Here is a 20,851-nt window from a genome sequence, read left to right as displayed (position 1 = left end):
GCTGTTTTTTTGTCATACACATACAGAAAGCTGCCTGCGTCCACTTTTAGTTTTCAGACTTTAACATAAAAATGCCCAGTGTTTGTTTATTTAATTGGTCAAAGAACTAAACAATATTGATGGCCATGAATTGTTATAAACGTTATGTTTATGTTTCTTAGGGCATTTTCACACAGTGTACTCGAGTCCATATCCGAGTACGCTGGACCCCAAAGTCCACTTAATTTTATCCATGTGAATGCAACCGTTCGATGCCCGAGTCCAGTTGAGAAGGTAGTCCCAGGTCCGGACTGCCCGTACTCCAGCATGGTACGTTGCCGTGTAAATGCGATTCGTGCCCAAGTCCGGAAGTGACCTAATCACCATTCCGACAACGGAAGTGGGTTAATCACCACGAGACCATAGACGGCACCCCTGTTGTCTCCTGACAAAAGCTTCGGATCCCTGTGGCATGGGCTCGCCTAATCAACCGAACCACTCGGTGATAAATCAGGGACAATGAAGGTTGCTCTGCTCCTCTTTGCCTCAAACAGGCTAACAGATCGGTAAAGGTTTGTCTTCTTCTGACTTCGCGCTTGTTGGATAGCAACAGAATTCCTTCCACACCGCCACCTACTGTTTCGGCCCTGTAACACCCATTCATACTCGCTTGTAAACGCAACATCTGTGTGAAAGGTGTGAACATATCCAAGTACGGTACAGACTCGAGTACACTGTGTGAAAGCGCCCTTACTTGCACTAAAAGCCAGCAGTTACTGTGACTGTGATGGTATGTGTTATTTCCAAATTTAAAACAACAGGTTAACAGTTGAATAACAATGCTGAAAATGTGATGGCAATATGTGTCAATAGTACATCCAATATTAGAGTAATACTACAGGGGTCTGGCCCACAATCCGTAGCATTCTGACTATTTGGCCCATGGGCAAATAGAGTTGAATAGCCCTGTCCTAAACCATTACTGATACTTCCTACTCACATGGTCTCATCATTCTGAAACTCCAGCTTGCCAGCGGCCAATTCGTAGTCCTCTCCTCCTTTAGCTGTGCCGTCAACGGTTCGGTATGGAACGGCGACCAAGCCTCGGGCCCCTGACGTCCTGAGAACCTTTACCTCCATCACGCCGACGCTCTCGCTCACCCTCTGACTGGCACTCTCAAAGGTAAAGATACCTAAGAAGGAATGAAAGAAAAGCAGAAAAAAAAAGAGCATTTCACTCTGACAGAGAAAGATGTAATAAGATGATGTTGATGAACACCTACACTCACTCACAAGCTTTCCCTCCAGGTGTATGATATGTAGAGTGAGAGGATAATACATTACCACCCACTTTCTGCAGATAAAAGATAATAAGCTGTAAGTAAACACCCACTCTCCTCTCATCCAAACTCCCACTGGATGTTATCAAAGTCCTTTAATTGAAAATGTGGTGACATTGAGGAGACTGCAACTTCTCTAACCTACTAATTAAAACCTTTTTATGGATATCCTGGGACTTTGCTGGAGTAACAGACCCGTGCGGAGCCTCAAATTGTCATATCTATTAAAAACATACCATACATCTTCCCTATATTACATGTCATGACATAGTGTAACATACAGCTACTGTGAATACTGAGGAACTTGTTGCCTCATCTATTATGTGAGTTATAACATATTTTACACTTTTAGAGGTCACAAGAAAATACAACTTTTATTAACCACTTCATAATCTTCTTATCTATCATTATTCTGATTAATAGCAATGTGAATTAAAAATAGAAAACGAACAAAAAGCAGTGAAAAGGGTTTCCCTTCAGCATAATTGAGGTGAAGAGCAGTGATGAAAGAGAGAAATTCTGATTATTCTTGTAATTATACCTCATTTCTTCGCATATATAAAATATGCTAATTACCCCGCCCCCCCAAGGAGAGACAAGGGGTATTGTTTCTGGTTTGGGTTGCTTGTTTGTTAACACTCTAGCAGCAAAACTATTGGCTGAATTCATACCAAATTGGGTTTACAGAATGCCAGTGACACAGAATAGATACATTTTGGGAAAAGTAAGTCAAAGTTCAAATTATATATGAAATTTAAACATTTTTTTCCCCCTTCACTTATAATGGAAGAAATTTCAAATGTCTGCAGCAGCAATACTCTTGTTTGATTCATACAAAATTGGGTCTGTAGATTGCCAATGACCCAGAATAGATGTCATTACATTTTGGGTAAAGTAGGTCAAAGTTCAAATTTTTTATGAATTTTTCAACATCTTTTTTCTTCTCCCATTTACTTATAATGGGCGGCATTTCAAATGTCTATAAAAACATCAATTTTGTTTCAATTTACTTCAAACTGAATTCATTCATTCATAAGTGATGAGCAAAGTGATTTCATTGAGATATTTCTGAAATGGAAGCCATGGGACATCAACCAAAAAAATGACAATACAGTCATGGAAAAAATTATTAGACCATCAAAAGTCGTCAGAAACAATGGTTATGCAATCAAGTACTAACTCCTGTGTGTATCATGTGACTAAAACAGACAGAAAAGAAAACATGGACTATCTAAAAGCACTGTTTTTTCAGTACAATGCATAGCTGTTGACGTAAGAAATGAAGTGATTTTAGTTATTATCAAGAAAACATGGAAAATGTCTAGATATCAGTTCTGAAATTAAACTCTTATGAGCTATTTTTGTTGTTATAATTATATTTATCCAAATGTACCTTTAGTTGTACCAGGCATTAAAATGAACAAGAAATTGAAGAAAACAAGGGTGGTCTAAAAAATTTTTCCGCAACTGGATATTTTATATTGATTTACTACGCTAATATGAAGTGGACAACAGACTGTAAAAAAGTATAAATGCTGTATAAATGCTTGAGGAAAATGTTATTTTTCTTCAATATTTTCAATATGATTCTCAAATTAGATATGATCCAAAAATATCCCAAAAAAAAAGATATGATCAGATGAGCCTCAGAATGTTCTTCAATATTAATTTCTTCCATTTGTATTTGTATTGGTTTTTAACCGGTTTGTGTGATAAGTGATGAACAAAGTGATTTCATTGAGATATTTCTGAAATGGAAGTCATGGGACGTCAACCAAAAAATGGCTATATATTTTATATTCATCTACTACATTAATATGAAGTAGACACCAGACAGTAAGAAAAAGTGTTTTTGTGGATATAGAACAATATAAATGTTTATGGAAAATGTTATTTTTCTTCAATATTTTCAATATGATTCTCAAATTAGATATGATCCAAAAATATCCCAAAAAAAAAGGATATGAACAGATGAGCTTCAGAATGATCCTCAATATTGATTTCTTCCATTTGTATTTGTATTTTTTTTTAACCAGTTTGTGTGATACGTGATGAGTAAAGTAATTTCACTGAGATATCTCTGAAATGGAAGTCATGGGACGTCAACCAAAAAATGGCAATATATGAAGTAGACAGCAGACTCTAAGAAAAAGTGTTTTTGTAGATATAGAACAACATAAATGCTGGAGGAAAATGTTATTTTTCTTCAATATTTTCAACACGATTCATGTTTTTAGGGGAATTTTAGAGGAGGACTCCATTTAATTGAATGTTTCTTCTTACCAGCATGGTCGTCATCATAGATGGTCACCGTGGCTGTGTGGTTGTCTCCGAGGACGGCTTTAGGGGTGGTGCTGGCATCCAGAGGGGCGGTGCCGATCTCAGGATAACCAACCACACGAGGGTTACTGAGGTGGACGTAGAAGTACTCATCCTCCTCAAAGATGTCATCATCAATCACCCCAACTGTGATCTCTGCAAAAAGAATCGCACGCTGTAAATATCCCAACATTTAACCTCCAAACCCTCGATTTGTTCAAGTAACTGTAGTAGTTGACCTTTACCTACTTGAGCTTCAATCTCAGGGACATGTTTTATGAAACTCTTGTTGCTGTCACAGTGGCTTTTTTTGTTTTGTTTTTTTTACCTTTGAGGTTCTCTCCCGGCTTGAACAGCAGCGTTCCCTCGGCAAACTCATAGTCGGAACCTGCGTTTGCTGTGCCGTCCTCTGTGCGATAATCCACCTGGGGGGTGGGAGATAGGAGATAGGAGGGAGGGTGGGAGCGGGGTGAGGAAAGCCAAAAAGAGCCGTCAAAGATGAAACAGAAGTGAGCAGATATGAAAAGGGCAGATAAACACAGAGCAGAGGAGAGCAGAGAGGACGGCAAAGAGAGGCATTTGGGGAGAAGGGAACAGAGGGTGAGGCAGAACAAGAAAAACAGCTTCATTAAACCGAGCCCTCTGGTCAGATGCACTCTGATAATAAAGACTTTGAAGATAGTACAACAAAACTTCCCTTGTACACTCTCCTTTCTCTGCTGACTCTATTATTTAATGCTTTTCAGCGCCTTACAAATTCCTTGTGTTAATTGTTTTCACATTACCTGCTAGAAACACTACAAAAAAACAAAGCAGCTGATGATTTTTACATGCTTTCTTCTTCTTTCAATATTCAGTAGTGCCTGTTTGTAAATGTGGCAAATGTGAATCAGTGCTAGTGCAGCTATAGTCGTCACTCTCTTGATTCTGTTCTATTTTTACACCCTTATCAAATGTGTATAAGTCACACAAGTCTAAACATAGCTGTGAATGCGTTCACTACACCCACTGAAACAGGACTACGGTGATGGAGATAATGGAAGGTAGCTTTTCATGATATAAAAACACGGTTACAAATGTAAATCAGATCGTTTTGTACTGCCTACTGCTTTGACTACTCGCCTCAGGACAAGAAGAAGCCCTTTGGAGATGTTTTTCATCATCAAGCATGCCTAAAAATATAGTCAGTTATTGTAAAGAGATCCTTGCAACTGTTGACAGCTGAAAAAAAAAAATCAGGTACAGGAAGCCACGCTGAGAAATCCAGCCTGAAGATACACAATTCTTCCAAAACAGCATGCCTAAATAGTCAGTGAAGGAGCTAAATAGGCCAGTTCACAAGAGAATGTGTGTGTTCAGCCAATGGGTAGTTATCACAGCATACCTGCAAACATGTACAGAGTGATGACGCAGCAAACAAATCCTGAAACTTTCATTTTCTCTGCAAGTAGAACATTTGACGTGCATTCTAATATAACATCCCAAAAAAGAAGAAAGAAGAAATCCAATCTACTTTTGAGATTTATTAAAGTTGGTACCAGCTTGACATTTACAAACAAATCCCTCTAAGCTTCTTTCACCAGAACCCTAAGTAAAAGAAAAAAACCTTGACTGTCTTCACTGTTTCAGACTTATGTGCAATAGTTTTTGGTTCACTCTCTACAATCTGCTCCATGTTTTTCTTTTTAAAACATGGCTTCCTCACCATCCAACCTAATACACCTGCAGCATTTGTCTTGAATATCAAACAAATATCAAATGAAGCTACAGTTTTACTACTAAAAGTGAAATCCTGCTCCTTCTGGTGTACTTCACGGGACCTAACTTCATAAAAACTACGAACGGCGGTCTATGGATAGAGACAGATCCTTTTTAGACCCTGTTGTTTGTCAAATAAAATTAAAAAAAGAAGATATTTAGTGCAACAAATTCCAACTTTCTTGACTTGTAAAGTTGTTTTCAACGTGTGTAAATGATAGAATAATTCAAGGGTGTCAAACATGTGGCCCATGTCCCAAACCCGGCCCAAAGACAGATCCAATCAGCCTGTGGGATGGATTTGTGAAGTTTTTATAAATTACACTGAAGATATTAAAAGTCAGTGGTGTCAAATTCATTTTAGTTCAGCCACATACAGACCAATGTGATCTCATGTGGATTGTACTGATAAAATAATTGCATCAGAATCTGTTAAATAATGATCAATTGACAATGACAATCCAATTTTTCCTTTCTGTTTTGTTTTAGTATGAAAACAGTCAGATTACATGACATTTACAAACTATCTTGTCACAAAAAAATCTGAATAATTGAAACAACCATGAACAACTTGAAATCTTGTAAGAAAAATAATTGCAATTTTAAAAACATTATGCCTCTACCCAAATGTTTTGTAGATCAACTGTGATCTGTAAGTTGTAATGCACATGTGTAAATGAGAAGCTGAGACATAATATTGTTAAAATCGTACTTTTACTTTTTTGCACTAAAACAAAGAGACAAATTTGGAGTTGTTATTTATCGGATATTATGTTATTATTTTACTGGTCTGGCCCTTTGGAGGTGACATTGGACTGTATGTAGCCTCTGAACCAAAATGAGTTTGACGGCCCTGGTGTAATTGAAGGGGCATAAAAAACACACAAATAAATAAAATAAAAATAATAAATTGCACTTATAAAGCACTTTTCATTCAACAAAATCTCAAAGTGCAACAGAGAAAGGAAGTCCTACATTAAAAAAAAATTTAAATAAAAAAATTAAAAAAAAATACATTAACCCTATAACGCCAAAGGTATCATATTTGATACATGAGTTTTGAAGCCTTCTACATGATCAGTGTGATATTTTTTTTTCTTGAAAAACCTGATGTATACAAATAGATACATGAAATACACAGATAATCCACCAGGGAGAGGAATTCATTCAGCAGAGGCCTTTCCAGTGACACTGCAAGAAATTAATGAGGAAGGAGGCAGAACTTTACCAATTTAGAAAAGGAATTACCAATTTGTTAGACATGTTTGTGTTATATTTTTGTTTGTTCAAAAATAATATTTGAGCATTGAGATCCAATGTATCAAACATAATACAAAATTGAAATTCAAAACATGGAAATTGATATTTGAAAAACATTTTTTGGTTGTTCAGTAGGACCAATAAAGGCTCCAGTTTCAAAGAACTGGAATTTTATGTCAATGATTTAATGGTTCAGACTTCAGGGTTAAAAATAAAATACTACATGTGAAACAAAGCATCTAAACAGGAAAATTTTCAGTCCCATGATGCACAACCGGACATCGTCGCTCTATAAGAACCCGGCTCTCACCCTCAAATATTTAGAAAAAGAGAAATAGAAGATGCACAGCCTTTGAGAGCCAGTAGTTGAGACTACAGTCTGTCTGTCTGTCAGAGACTAATCTCTTATTCTGAGCGTCAGGCCTCCGTTAAGCCCAAGATCAATGAGTCTTTGCAACAGGATATGTTTTCACTGAGTTACAACCTGACCTCAAAGCCGTGTACCCCCTACCCTCCTCCATCATCCACTCCACTTCAACAACATCTGAGAGCAGAGAACGAAGCTCAAAGCCTCTAAGGTGAGAACACAAGAGGGAGTATGAATCAGATCAAACGGGATTGAGAATACACAGGATAAAATAACTGGACAGAGATCATTTAAGTTGAAAAGAAACCTCTTGGGGTGGGGGGGGTGGGGGTATCCAGAAATGACAAGTACCGATAAATATTGAGGAGAGCCGCTCTTTAAAGAAATAGCAAAAAACTGTCTCCAGAAACTAAGCTCTACTGTGGAGAGATGGATCAAACTAATGGTACAAGTAAAAGTAATGGAGCAGTAAATATATAAAACCAGAGGAAATCTTAAAATGGGATGCAAACTGCAGGAGAGAGGCTGAAATGGAAGAGGCAAAAGCAAAAAGACATGGTGTGGAGGCACTGCAGCACAGCTCTGCAAAAACGTAGATACCATCAGGGATTCAGACAGTCTATAGAGCACCAAAAAGATCAATAGATATTGGGTCAAGAGTCAGCCATCAAATGGGAAGCACGTAGTTTCTTTTCCCTATGGTCTAAATTATTAATAGGTATTTGTTTATCTATTAACCCATAAAGACCCAAACAATCACCAACCAAAAGCATCTACTGACCTAAAAGCTTTAATAACCGCTGATCCACTAATTCTATCAATACATGTAAATAAAATACAGTTTATCATCTTTTCATGGTCATCAGATATGACCCATTTGGACGTTCAGTGGCTCTGTAGTTACCGTGGAAACAGTGTCATCTTCTACATCATTGATTCAACAGTAAAACCAGTGGAGTTGGATCAATGACAGTGGATGGAGACACTTGTTGTTATTTTCAGTTATTCATATTTTTGCTAAAAAAAAAAAAAAAAGCTACTTTTTTTCAGTTTTCTCTGTTTTTGATATAACTTTTGAATTTACTCTGAGCTTTTATGAACAGCTATATGATCAGTGAATGAAATACAGGAAAATACCTGCTTTTCGCTGAGAAATACAGAGAATAATAGTACAATAAATGGTGCTAAATCACTTAAGACAGGTGAAATAGAGAGAAAAGTAGCACTGGGTCTTTATGGGTTAAAAATGACTGTCATATTTATTGTGATCTTAGTTTGTGCAATTGCTTTTGAGGTTCTGAAAATGGAGGTTAATGCAATAAATTCGTTAAACCCTTTGAATTAAAGCTGAAAATATGCCCTTCTTTTTTGTTTCATTTCAGATCCGTTGTTAGTGTACAGAGGAAAAATTACAAATTTGTGTCACCATCCAAATACTTATGGACCTGACTGTATGTTTTTAAGTGTTCTGATGATGACTCACATTGTATAACGTAAAAAAATCAAAAAAGACTTGGAAAAGTGTCAAAGATTTAGAGGTGAAGTTAGTCTAGACAAGAGTTTTCATTTCCTCTCACATCTCCTTTTGTCTGCCGGAGTGAATCTTGGCATCTTTCCCCAATTCACACTTCATAGATTCTGAGTTTAAAACCGTTTCCTCTAAAAAAAAATAATAACTTTGTTTCTGCGTATACTTTCCACACACCTTCACAGTAACTCCAGGATCTCCTCCGTGTCTTGCAACAGTCAGTTTCAGAGAGCCGCAGTTTTCAAAGCACTGGTACAAAGGTGGTTCAAACTCCATCCTGATGGTGTGAGGGTCGTCCTCCTGGGCCTGGGTCTCATGGCTGCTCACCACCTGAGTGACGAAAATACCAGCAGCACCGAGAAAGACAACAAAGGAGGGTTAGAAACCAGGTGGAAAGTCTTTTCTGGCTGTGAGTGTCAGGTTTGATGGGGGTGAGGGGGAGTGGTTACCTTGCGGGCCTGGTCGGCGGCGTGCTTTTTGAGGATGTTTCCGGCGCCAATCATCATCCTGGTCGCTTGGATACGATAGAAAGCTCTGCTCTTCTGCTGCTGCATCAGAACCTGATCAACAAAACCAACCAGTCAACAAGCTGATCTATCACTGTATCATGTTTCAACTACCAAAACGTTCACTTCTTTATCTAAAACTGGCTGTTAAACTCTTTGTAAAGTCAATGTCAGCTTCAGATTTAGAGCTGAAACGATTAATCGATCAATCGAATTAAATCGTAACATACTAAACATTGGTTCCGCTGTTGTGTTTCACACGGACGCTTATTGTGATGCACATGACACCAGGATTAACACAAATACTATGGAGTGTAGCTAAGAAGAGACAAGGACAAAGAGGCAGAAAATGCTCACTTTTCTTCATTAATTCATTACTTTTAGGATTTCATACAAACATTAAAAACATAAGTTGTATAATAGTTTCATCCTAAAGATGTTAGTAAACTGTAAACACACGTGTTGTCATTTGACTTGTTATATTTACACTTTTATATGTTATTTCTATATAGATATTTTTTTATATATCCTTTTACTTTTACAATTTTTGTGGTTGTTGTTTGAGCTTGTTCTGGAATAAAGGACAAGTTGTTTGTCATTTTCAGACATGTCTTTCACACATTTTTACTTTTTTTTTTTTTCACCTATTCAAATAATTGTTTAATTGAATCACATCAAAGAAATTAACCGACAACAAACTAACTAACAGCTGCAGCTCTATTCAGAGTCATCCTGTTTCAAAAAGGGTTGACAATAGGCGTTTTAACCATCAGGTATCTGTTTCTATTGTGTTATATTTTATCACGACAGATGTGCTAAATTTAATCTGCAGCTGAATCCGAGTGAAAATAAATGATGTGACATTATAACTGACTTCCTGCTGATTCATCAAACTGTAGTGTCCGGCTCACTCAACCACTAACATTCGATCCAGTGAACCTTATCAGCTTAACCTTCCTCTTGTGTTAGGGTCGGTACTGACCCATTTTAGATTTTAAATGCATAAAAGAACCACAATTTTTTTTTTTTTATTGTATCAAGGCTTTTTGACTTTGTCAGGAACCTCTATTTCAACAACATAATACAAAAAAAAAAAATCACTAAATTATGAAATGCTCCGGTTGAAATGATGACCTTTGTGTTGTTAGGGTCGGTTTTGACCCAGTTATAAAAAAATATGATTATAAAACAATAATTAGAGCCAAAGGTGAAATCATAAGTGCACTGTCAGCCAACACACTGACAGCCAGCTCCACTACCAATCATGTGAGCTTTTGGGGATTCTCATTTTGCCTTGTTATCCACTATACCTGCAGAAAAACAAAATAAGCCCAGACAGGTTTGTCCACACATGTGAGGTCAGTTCAGTATAGAGTTGGTGACTGGCAGAGTGCACATTGAGAGGTATACTGACAAAAAAAGGCCCAGAGGCCCATACCAAAAATATTAAAACCAATATTTTCATGGCTAAGGAAGCCTAAGGTACCCAAGAGATGAGAAACCAATTGGATGATAGATAATTAGTTTTAGTGTATTTTACAGCTGATTTAAGACATGGGTCAACACTGACCCATTAACATAACAGATGGTAACCGAAAGCTAACACAAGAGGAAGGTTAAACCCAATCTATAAGTGATGATTTCATTAAAAAAAGTGAGGGTGAATAGCAATTTTGTAACCTAACGATCCACCAAATTGAAAATGAACAAATTGGCTGGGGTAGCTGGGGAGATCATTAGATTAAATGTGGCCTCGGAGATGGAAATGCAGCAATTTATTTAACTTTAAGCCAAGCACACAGTGGGTTCTACTGCAGAACACTCATATACTGTCATGGAATTCCGTAGAGGGAGCTGTAAGAGTGTGATTCTTGCTATAACTGACTAGCAAGTTCCGAAAACTTAAGTCCAATTCTCCTGCCGACTCAATGTGAAATCTAATTGGTTTCTTATTTAGTGACTCAATATCCTGCAGTAAACATCCCTAACCTTTTTATCCTATCCGCTATAATCTTCAGGACAGCTGTCGTTCTTATTTAGACACAAAGTGGAGGTTGCTACAAAGGGAAGGGAGGTTGAAACACAGACAGACATCTGGGAGTTGCCCACTGCACCTCAGGGCGTCTGCCAAACTCCTTTTTCGTCCCTCCTTCACTTCCAGAAAACAAAGAAGGTCAGGAAATGATGTGAAGAGGAGGCGAGGGAAGGAGGAGAAGCAAGGCAGGATACTTCTTCTACTTTCCTACATTTCACCATCTCCCACTCAATTTAGACATATCACGACAAAATCAAACTTTTCTACATGTTTCTAAGTGATTATTACAACACAGATGTGCATGTGACCCACTTTTTCACCATAGATTCATCTCGATTAACCGATTATTCGATTAATCTCTGATAAGCAAACGTCATTAAACTACTGTCAAATTTAACCAAAAGTTAAATTTAGAGTGAAACACTAAGTCCACCTACAGCAGATATGATGCTTGTATAACTTACCGGGGAAAAAATAACCTGGATGGCACAAGGGGGGTGAATTTTACAGTGTTGTCAATAAAAAAAGTACCTTCCTCTCTGCAGGCTGGGTTTGTCAGTGCATAATGTGAAGAAGCATTGTGTTGTACTTTGAGTATGTAATTATACGTGTGAGATATAGAAGTGGGTCTAATATTCTGGCCACTTAATTAAAGGTGTGTATAATGTGAGCGTGATGCATTTCCAATTTTGTGAAAATTCAATTAGACAAAGCCATATAGAGAGGTTAATTTTCATTTACCCCAAGGCAATTATGCAATGATTAGCAGTGAAAATGAAAATCAATACATCTCCAATCAACACCTTCACAGTTGCATTAAAACAGTGTGAAATGTCTTCCTGCATACCAACATGTGCTATCGCCTACAACACCTTGTGAGTCATTTGTCATTTGCATTCATATTTCCAATCTGCTTACAAATCTAACAACTTGATTGTTTCTCCAAGTGGCTCCAATAGAAACAACACAGAAACAGATTACAGCACAAAAAAAAAAAAAAAAAAGCTGCTAAAGCTCTGGAAGCGAGTTTGTTCTGAGTGATATGTCAGATGAGCCGCTCCATCAGTTTAAGCTTTCCCTGCAGTATTCACTTTTCATAGGCAGACATATCACAAAAAGCAGCTAAAAACAACAGCTGGAGAGCTTCGATATGCAGCAAATCATGTGATAGCGTTCACCAGTAGAGCTGCTTCACAGTGCATTGGGAAAAAAAAAACTCTGTTTGTGTGTACAATTCACATAAAACAACAATTAATTAACCACAATTTAGCTTCTTAAGTACTTTTTTACTATTGTGTTTTTACTATTGTTGTTTTTAAGTTTGTGATACTGCTGGGACCTGTAAATTTCCCTATGGGATGAATAAAGTATCTATCTATCTATCTATCTATCTATCTATCTATCTATCTATCTATCTATCTATCTATCTATCTATCTATCTATCTATCTATCTATCTATCTATCTATCTATCTATCTATCTATCTATCTATCTATCTATCTATCTATCTATCTATCTATCTTCTTTTCAACATTACAAACACATTAGTAATCAACTTATGCAAGGACACAGTCACACTAGGGACAGAATATGTAAGATCTAGGGTTGAGTTGGCGGTTTATTAATTATTATTATTAACTCCATTTCTAAAATACTGACCTATATTCACAATCACCTGTAAATTGATTTTTATGTACTTTAGCAAAAAAGTTTCAGGAGTGACATTTTTCCCCATGCTTTGCTGCTTCAATTTTTTCTTTTTACATTGTTTTCATATATTTTCACATTGTTCATTAAAAACCAAAAATGCATGTTCTTTTCTAAGATTTATTTTCAGGAATTTAGCCTTTATTTGACAGACTAAGTGAAAAGACGCAGGAAATGAGTGGGAACTGAGGGCAGGGAAATGACATGAAGCAAATGGCCAGGCTGCTGCTAAAAGGCTTCAGCCCAAGTGAGACGCGCTCTTCTAGCTAAACCACCAGGATGCCTCAACAATTAGAAACGTTTTATAGTTCCAACTACATTTATTGGCAAATAAATCACATTATGCAAAGCGTCTACGGTCCACTGCTGAAACTTTTGGCTCATACTGTGGAGGACTTGGTTGGTTTTCTCCACAAATATCCTTCTGCTCACCCCTGAGGTTTTTCATCAGCTCGTTTTCACTATTGTACAGAAACAACCATGTGCAATAGTTAGTATTATTACATCGACAAAGGACCTGATTGATATACACACATCAAATACACACCTGAGTGTAAATCTTACATATTGGAACCTTTAAATGAGTGATATTTTGCTTTTTTAAATGGAATTATGCATTCTAAAACATTTCCCTGTGCTCTACATAAACTGTAAATGCTATGCTTGGGACTGAATTCTCCATTAATTAAACTCCACAGGTCCATCTTCAACCCTATTTCTGAGTAATGACACCAGAGAGATCGTTTTGAGCGCTGGCCCTTTAAATGCAAATGAGCCACTTCATCCAGGTTGTTGACCGTGATGCTCTGTCCCGTTCAACCACTTGTGTTCGTTAATACAACCAACAACTGAACATTTTAGGTAATCAGCTCAAAGTTTGGACATATTTTCACTATGGACTAAAATCACTGTTGCTGCTAAACAGTTATGCCGTACTCAGAGAAATGTTGGTCTGATGTCTTGACCTTATATGTGCAAATGTCGTGACGTAACTAGTTATAGACGTAACAAATTATAATGGAATTAAAACAGATTGTAGAAATCCACTCGATTTTTGCCAAAATGAATATAAAGATAGCTTTGCAGCACCTGGAGGGTTTAAATTCAAACTTTATGAACTATTAGGGTCCAAATACACAAATAAATGTACCAAAGACTAATAAAAGTGGGTTTAGCAAAATACGACCCCTTTAAAGTAGTCAGTGTATCTCTGTATTTTCTGTGTTGCAACTGTTTCATGATGTCTGATGCTATGTTATTCCTTCATGTATTGCATAATTTTGTGGGGGCTTCATGATAAAACACAGATGTTTTTATATTCTATGAAGTCTGCAGTCCCTGTCACGTAAATAAATAAATGAATGAAGCTGAGAATCTAAAAAAAAACACCCTGATACCTTGATTTAAAGCAGTGGTTCTCAATCTTTTTCTCTTGGGTCCCCTTTTGTAGGACGAAAAATCTCCAGGCCCCCCTAAACCTCACCAACAATGTACTAGTGGTGCAATTATAACTTTTCTTGAAAGAAATGTCAATATTTAACAATATTTGTTGCCTTTCCTTGAATAATTAGCTGTGCAAATTAAAAATAACTTAGATTTTTGTTTGAATAATACAAATAAACCCAACTAGACTGTTCCCTGAGACAATATTTTCACAAATAAAAACAGAAAATACGCAATTATCTTATAGTTATGACAATAAAGTTACTATTTTTAGAACAACAATCAAATTTTGGTAACAAAGATGAACATTTTAACAATATCAGTGGCTGCAATGAGCCTGTTTAAATGCACATCTCAGAACATTAAAGTACAAACTGCGCAAAAACAGAAACATTGCACATTTTTCTTTTAAAGTCCAATCCTTGTCCATTTTCCAAACCTAAACTCTTTGTCTAGTCTAGTGACAGATCACCATGGCAATAGATCGGTTTGTTGTACGTCCCTAAAATGAGTCAGGGGTGCTACAACGCTAAAACATTAATTCCACCCGCTACATGCTCTAAACTGAAGAAAAAAAAAAAACACCCAGAAGGGATCCCATGCCCCCTCTGCAAGGCTTTGCACCCACCAGTTTGAGAAACACTGATTTAAAATAAGTGTTAGTTGGTTTAATAGATAATTTTGAACCTTAAATGTATGTATATTTGTATAGTGTTGTTACTGGTACATCTTCAGGAGTGTGCGTGTGTGTGTGTGTATACATATCAGTTCCTAACCTGATAGTTTGCCATTTCGATCAGCTGCTCCATGTCCTTATCTGGGTGTCTTTGCTTCAGTTCCTTCAATGTCCTTGCCATGTCCCGCCTCGCCTCGTCCTCATCGTCCTTGGCTCCTCCCTCTTCCATCATCCCTCCATCGATCCCGCTGTGACAGTTCAACGCCATCTGTCCGTCCAGCTCCAGCATGTCCATCTTGGTGAACCCCCCAAGCGCTCCCCCGCCTCCTCCTACTCCGCCACCATCCAGACCTCCAAGCCCTCCGTCGGCTCCGGCCTCTGTCTCGATGATGATGCCACGGTGCTTGTCAGCGCGGTAACGCTTGCGGGCGTACTTGTAGAAGAGGAGGCGGCGGTCGGCCACCCAGGCCTGGACGACGCAGAGGGGGAAGAAGAGGAAGGTAAGCACCGCCTCCCACACCTATAGAGGAAACAGAAAGCAGGAATAATAGAAGAGTAAGGATTCAGGGCATGTGGACTTCATGCAGCCAGTGGTGGAAGTATTCAGATCTTTAAGTAACACTCCATGTCATCCAAAACCTTAACCTAAAAGCCTGTTTAACACTGTATAATGATGTCTCTGCAGGTTCTCTCACATTCATCTGTTCAGTGGAGAAAGTTTCAATCTGACATTTAAGTGCAGACCAACCGGTACGATTTGTGATATCCATCTTTTACAACTTTTACAATAGTGCTGTGGGAACCTGAAGCCATCGCTGCAAAAAGACTGAGTGGACCTTTAGGGAAGATCAAGTGTCCAGACAAAATGTTAGAATTGAACAATACTGGCATATCTAGAGATTCCACTTTTTATATACACATACATCAGTTGCTACATTTACAAAAAATTATTAGACCACCCTTGTTTTCTTCAATTTGTTGCTCATTTTAATGCGTACTACAACAAAAGGTACATTTGTTTGGACAAATATAATGATAACAACAAAAATAGCTCGTAAGAGTTTAATTTCAGAGCTGATATCTAGACATTTTCCATGGTTTTCTTGATAATAACTAAAATTACTTAAGTTCTTACATCAATAGCTATGGCATTGTACTGACAAAAACAGTGCTTTTAGGCATTCCATGTTTTCTTTTCTGTTTGTTTTAGTCACATGATACACACAGGAGTTAGTACTTGATTGCATAGCCATTGTTTTTGATGACTTTTGATGGTCTAATAATTTTTTCCACGACTGTACATGTATAACTAGGTTTTAGGTATATTTACATAATTTGACCAATTATGGAAAGACACAATTACTCCATCCTCCACAGAGTGAGATAGTATCTTTGTACTACATAAGGTTTGTACAATAGGAACTGTACTGAAAACTAAATTCTTCAGTCTCCTGTACTGATCAATATCTGTTCTCAAAAGCTTGTTTCATTGAAGGTAAGGTAGGAGATCCTGGAAAAAAACACAGTTCAATCAAGTTACATTTTGAAAATACACAATTCAAAAGTCCAAACCCCGTTCTTCAGACTTACCTCTGTAGCCACACCTCCAGAGTACCGGACTGTACTCACAGAGGGGGGAGGGACAAATGACAGTTGAGTTTGATAGACATATCACCCTTCAATCATTTCAATGGGCCGGTTAAAATGATTGGATGGTGTTTTTTCAGTCCTGTCCGTTCAACAGGTGACTAAATTTTTTTTATTTTTGTGTTAGAGCATTTAATTAATTGGTTGCAATTGGGGCATGAAGGGGATTTTAAGCAATATAGTAAAAACTGCTCCAGGAAAACATCTGCTACCCTACCTTTAATATATCCTGCATTAAACATCTATAGAATCTTCCCAGTCACTTATTCAGTACACAGTATTTCCATTATGTCATACAAAACGACTAAAAATGGAGTTTAAGTATTACCACCAAAATGTACTTAAAGAGTTAAAAGTAAAAAAACAAGGTTGTTGTTATTGTTTTACTATCGTATATGACATTTCTGGATTTGTATTACCACAGAATTTATGCATATGTCGGACTTTTAGTGGCGTGCATGTGTTAACAGTTGGGTTCATGAACTACATTATATTTGGTTGCAGTTTAATTTAAAACAATATGTCACATTTTATGGGACTGTCACTGTGATGTGAGAGAAACAAATCTCTAAAAAAAAAAAAAAGAATCAACCGTTCATGGACTCATAAAAACAAGCCTGTATGTATTTAATTAAAGGGATGAGAGGGAGGATAATTTTCTCAACCCAGGAAGAAACACTTCATTCTTCATCTTTCACAGGACAGGAAGGTGATAAAAACAGTGTAATCTAAAAAAAAAAAAAAAACATAACTAAAGCTGTCAGACATATGAAGTGGAGTAAAAAGGATATGTGAAGTATAAAACTGCACCAAATGGAAATACTCCAGTAAAGTACCTCAGTTTTGTACATGAGTGGAATACAAGTACATGGTTACACTTCACTATTGTCTGTAGTTTCCATCTCTTCCCATCCTCACCTCCACCTCTCCAGGGGTGAACACACTGAGAATCAGGTAAAGCCAGATGTAGGCGAAGATGCTCCAGGCGGCGGTGACGAAAAATACTCGAAGGTGTTTGATTTTGCGCGTCTCTCCGTCAGGGACCACGTACACACACAGAGCGATGATGATGAACATGTTGAAGGCGGCACTGCCTACAATGGTGCTGGGACCCAGCGCACCGGCCTCGAAGTTGTGACCGCACACCTATAGGTGGAGAGAAAATCCGATTTCAGCGCTCCCATTCCATTGTATCAGTTAATCGAATGTGTTACCACCTTGCTCATATCGTACGCACCTCTATTACTGACAGCAGTATCTCGGGGGCACTAGAACCTAAGGCCATCAGAGTGAGATTAGAAACGGTCTCATTCCAAATCCTGACCGTGGCCGTGGTGGTCTCACCGTTCGGCTTTTTAATGGTGATCTCCTTCTCCTGGGAGGTAATGACCTGGTGAGGAGAAAGAGCAGAAGAGTCAGTATTTCATGAAGAAGCTGTAAAGGTGTTGAACAGCTGTTTTATGAGGTCAAACCTACTTTCATCTGGTCAAACTGATCAAAAAGATTCCTACAAGATAACTCTATTTCATTCTAATAACCAAATGCCCATAATATTCTTTTTATGACTTTATTTTCTTTTTCCAAACATATCACATCATCACACATCTAAAATTAAAATTAAAAATAGCGGGATAATTGGGAGGGTATGACGGATTGGTTGGGTGGGTGGGAAAAGGGCACATTCTTCTTATAGTTGTCCTCATTTGAATAATGTATGTATCCTATTTTTTACAGACACATTGTTTGTTACTGTATGTGTTCATTGAAAACTTTAATAAAAACTGTGAAACAAACAAACAAAAAATTAAATAAGAGTAATGATAAACGACGCACCCACCCACCAACCTGTAACAAGAAGAGGTCTTCCTATCAATATAGTGACTTTTTATCCCACATATACCCACTTTGAGTACCCATGTATATAATATCAATCAGTCAATCAATCAATCAATCAATCAATCAAAGTTTGTTTATATAGCACTTTACAACAACATTAAGAAGACCAAAGTGCTTTACATCTCAAAGCATGATTAAATTATAAGACAGAAACATATGTATATAAGATATACGTATACATAATGCAACCAAGATATATATAAGACATATATATATATATATATATATATATATATATATATATATATATATATATATATATATATATATATATATATATACATATATATATATACCAAAAATATCTACACCGAGGTGTCTAGTCATAGTATACACCCATACATACATAGGGCATGAGATTGTGGTAAGCCCATAATACTCTGACTGAAGGTAACACTATCCAGTCATATACATGCATTAATAAGCATTAACTTATCGTTGATTAATAATTAACTACTGTATTCATTATTGGTGTTCACTGTTCATGTTCAATAGGTTTTTAGAAAATGAACATAAAGAGCTTTAATAAATGGATAATTATGGCTAAGTAATGTTTTTTAATAGGGGTCATATGTAGTATTGATATTCCAATCTCTAAACAACAGGAGGAGGTTGCACACAAGAACAAACTTAGAACCAAAACCATGAAAGGATCAATGCTATTTATCCCTATGAATCATTCACTGCATAAAGTATTAAACTCATCTGTATTAGGTATAGATGCTTATTTTGACAGTTGCTCATAATAACACTGTCTTATAATCTTCACATGCTGCATAAGCTGATAGTTTACATTATAGCGCCATTAGCTTAGCTGTTTTTAGACAGAAAATCGACACAGTATAACCACATATCAGTGTCAATGGCTGCACTAAAGATCTGTTTGGAACCGTCCAAACAAGGTCAGAACTGTCACAGTTTAGTCTGAAAATGTATGTTTTTTATAGACATTTGAAATTTTGCCCATTATAAATAAATGGGGAAAAAAAGATTTTAAAAATTCATAAAAAAATCAGCTTTGACCTACTTTTCCCAAAATGTAATAACATCTATTCAGGGTCACTGGTAATCTATAAACTCAATTTGGTATGACTTCAACCAATAGTTTTGCTGCTATGGACATTTGAAATTCCACCCACTATAAGTAAATGGGAAATTTCTTATTATGTTTTTAATTAATAAAAAATTTTAACTTTTATCTACATTTCCCAAAATGTAATCACATCTATTCTGGGTCACTGGAAATTTATAAACCCAATTTGGTATAAATTCAACCAACAGTTTTGCTGCTAGAGTATTAACAAGCAAAGAAACGCAGAAACAAACAAACAAACAAAAAAACAAAACCCATACCCCTTGCCTCCCCTTTGGGGGGTGGGGTAATAATGACATCACATATTAACTTTAAATCTTCAAAAGCCTCATTGTCAAACTCAAGAAACCATTAACACTGGAAATATAATGTGTTTTTATAGTAGGCTGTAATGAACTGACAAAAGATGATATAATATATATTTTTATTACCTAATATTTAAACACCTTGACTAAAATTCAACCTGTATGTATAATCTGTGTCCTAGTCATCATGGACAAATCCTCCGATACAGTAATCCTTCTCTATCCATCCACTCTTAACCTATTTCACCTCTAAATAGAAATGCTTAGTGTTGTTAATCCACATTTCTTACCTCTATAGAAGACATGAATCGATCCGCTATAATGCTCATTCCCAGGAACATGTAGATGAGTGCTACAAAGTAAACAATGGCCCGAGCCACTTTGTCACCAACTGAAGGGTTCTGGGGGTTCCACACAGGAAGCACCACACCTGAAAGCACATCAAACACATACCTTATTTGGCTGGAACATGTCTGTGTAATCTCTTCCTTCCTAATCTTCTAAACTGTGCCATTGTGGACATTGATTAAGGATTACAACAGGTGGCATGTTTATTTTCCATGTGGTCCCTCTGGTCATACTAGAACATCCCAAAAATGACCAATGTGCTTCAGTTTTATGGAAAAGCAGTGGCAATAATACTAGTAAATTACACTATTAGTATTATTATTATATATTTTTGTGTTGTCGTTATTATCATCATTATCATTATTATAACAATTATTATTTTCCCCCTCACTCCCTCCCTTCTCACTTTCACTCACACTCCCCTCTTCCTTATCGCCCCTAATCAATCTATACTGTTTAGTTGCTTTTTACATTTATTATCTTTTTCCTTGTAATATGATGTTGTCATTGTTGTTGTTTGTCATTACTCTGTCGTCATTGTTGTTTTTAGTTTATTTGTTTGATTTTCCATTTTGTTTATGTGTTGTTTTTCTGTCCACAGTGTCTTGTTAACTATAAATAAATAAATAAATAAATAAATAAATA

General features: G+C 36.8%; 1 protein-coding gene across 5 annotated transcripts in view; it reads right to left on the bottom strand.

Moving 5' to 3' along the window:
- Window positions 1–20,851, bottom strand: part of slc8a4b (solute carrier family 8 member 4b) — a 186,742-nt gene that overhangs the window by 84,613 nt on the left and 81,278 nt on the right. For 3 of the 5 annotated variants that reach the window (XR_003938063.1, XM_030161901.1, XM_030161903.1), the window contains exons 3-12: window positions 20,149–20,288; window positions 17,802–17,954; window positions 17,483–17,710; window positions 15,018–15,437; window positions 11,557–11,571; window positions 9,001–9,111; window positions 8,729–8,881; window positions 3,967–4,063; window positions 3,603–3,794; window positions 980–1,172 (exon numbers count right to left, since the gene is read on the bottom strand). Coding sequence is in view for 4 of the 5 variants with exons in the window: in XM_030161901.1 (XP_030017761.1) it covers window positions 980–1,172; window positions 3,603–3,794; window positions 3,967–4,063; window positions 8,729–8,881; window positions 9,001–9,111; window positions 11,557–11,571; window positions 15,018–15,437; window positions 17,483–17,710; window positions 17,802–17,954; window positions 20,149–20,288 (1,702 nt within the window). In the remaining variant the exon portion in view is untranslated. The remainder of the gene's footprint in view (window positions 1–979; window positions 1,173–3,602; window positions 3,795–3,966; window positions 4,064–8,728; window positions 8,882–9,000; window positions 9,112–11,556; window positions 11,572–15,017; window positions 15,438–17,482; window positions 17,711–17,801; window positions 17,955–20,148; window positions 20,289–20,851) is intronic. The other 2 variants (XM_030161902.1, XM_030161904.1) reach the window with 1 other exon arrangement.

The sequence above is a fragment of the Sphaeramia orbicularis genome, chromosome 18 (genome assembly GCF_902148855.1).
Source record: "Sphaeramia orbicularis chromosome 18, fSphaOr1.1, whole genome shotgun sequence".
In the NCBI taxonomy this organism is placed as follows: Eukaryota; Metazoa; Chordata; class Actinopteri; order Kurtiformes; family Apogonidae; genus Sphaeramia; species Sphaeramia orbicularis.
This window is presented reverse-complemented; position numbering and strand designations above follow the sequence as displayed.